General features: G+C 29.3%; 1 protein-coding gene across 2 annotated transcripts in view; it reads left to right on the top strand.

The window, feature by feature from the left end:
• LOC110021318 (ubiquitin carboxyl-terminal hydrolase 6-like) overlaps positions 1-534 on the top strand; it is a 135282-nt gene extending 134748 nt beyond the window's left edge. Inside the window, exon 18 of one of the 2 annotated variants that reach the window (XM_020719763.1) lies at positions 210-534. In XM_020719763.1, coding sequence (XP_020575422.1) covers positions 210-259 — 50 coding nt within the window. In that variant the 3' untranslated portion in view covers positions 260-534. The remainder of the gene's footprint in view (positions 1-209) is intronic. The other variant, XM_020719762.1, reaches the window with a different exon arrangement.
• Positions 535-796: the final 262 nt, after the last annotated feature.

The following is a 796-nucleotide window of genomic DNA, read 5'->3' as shown; positions in this document are numbered from 1 at the left end:
TATATATATATTTATTTATTTATTTATAATTAATAAGCTATTACTATTTGATATTACCAGTTGCAGATATTTAATTTATGTCGATTATAAATAATTAAAATAACTTATGTCTTCGTCAATAAAAATTCTTGAACTTACCACTGGAGTTCCTTGCTGGGTTTCATTCTGTATTAACTTCATTTTGTTTGAAATGCTTTGTTATTGGACAGGCGATTGGCACATGGCATACATCTGCATGTTCAAAGCCAGAGTTATCTGAGAACGATCCAGATTTTTTTTTTTTATTTTACAATTTATTTTGAACCTGTTGAGAGAATAATATGATACTTAAATGAAGAATTCATTCATTATGCTGTATTGAGGGCATAGTGCGGTACTATAGCTAAAATTAGAATCAGACTTATATAAACCTATACTGCGTTTTTATTTTATTTTCTAATCAATGCAGGCTCTGTTTGCACTGTCGCTTTGAGCTGAGCTCTCTCACTCTCACTAATTGTTTTTGCCCAAATATGAGACTATTTATGCCCTTTGGCATACCGCCTTATCGGTGTATAGTCTTCCAATTATGTATCTGTGATAATGTGTTTCGAAATGATTTTCCTTCCAAAATTGGCTTGTTCTGATGGGAGTTCAAATTAAATGGTAAAATTTAGAGCATTAGCATTTTTATCATAAATAATTACCACAGCTTATATTATGTTATTCAACTTGCCAGTAAAAATATATGTTCCTCCTGTTAAGATTAAATATTATTTTACTTTGAATATTGACAAGTTATGCATATATATATATA

This window comes from Phalaenopsis equestris, unplaced genomic scaffold, assembly GCF_001263595.1.
Source record: "Phalaenopsis equestris unplaced genomic scaffold, ASM126359v1 Scaffold000132, whole genome shotgun sequence".
Lineage (NCBI taxonomy): Eukaryota > Viridiplantae > Streptophyta > Magnoliopsida > Asparagales > Orchidaceae > Phalaenopsis > Phalaenopsis equestris.
Note: the sequence above shows the minus strand (reverse complement) of the source record. Positions and strands in the feature narration are given on the sequence as shown.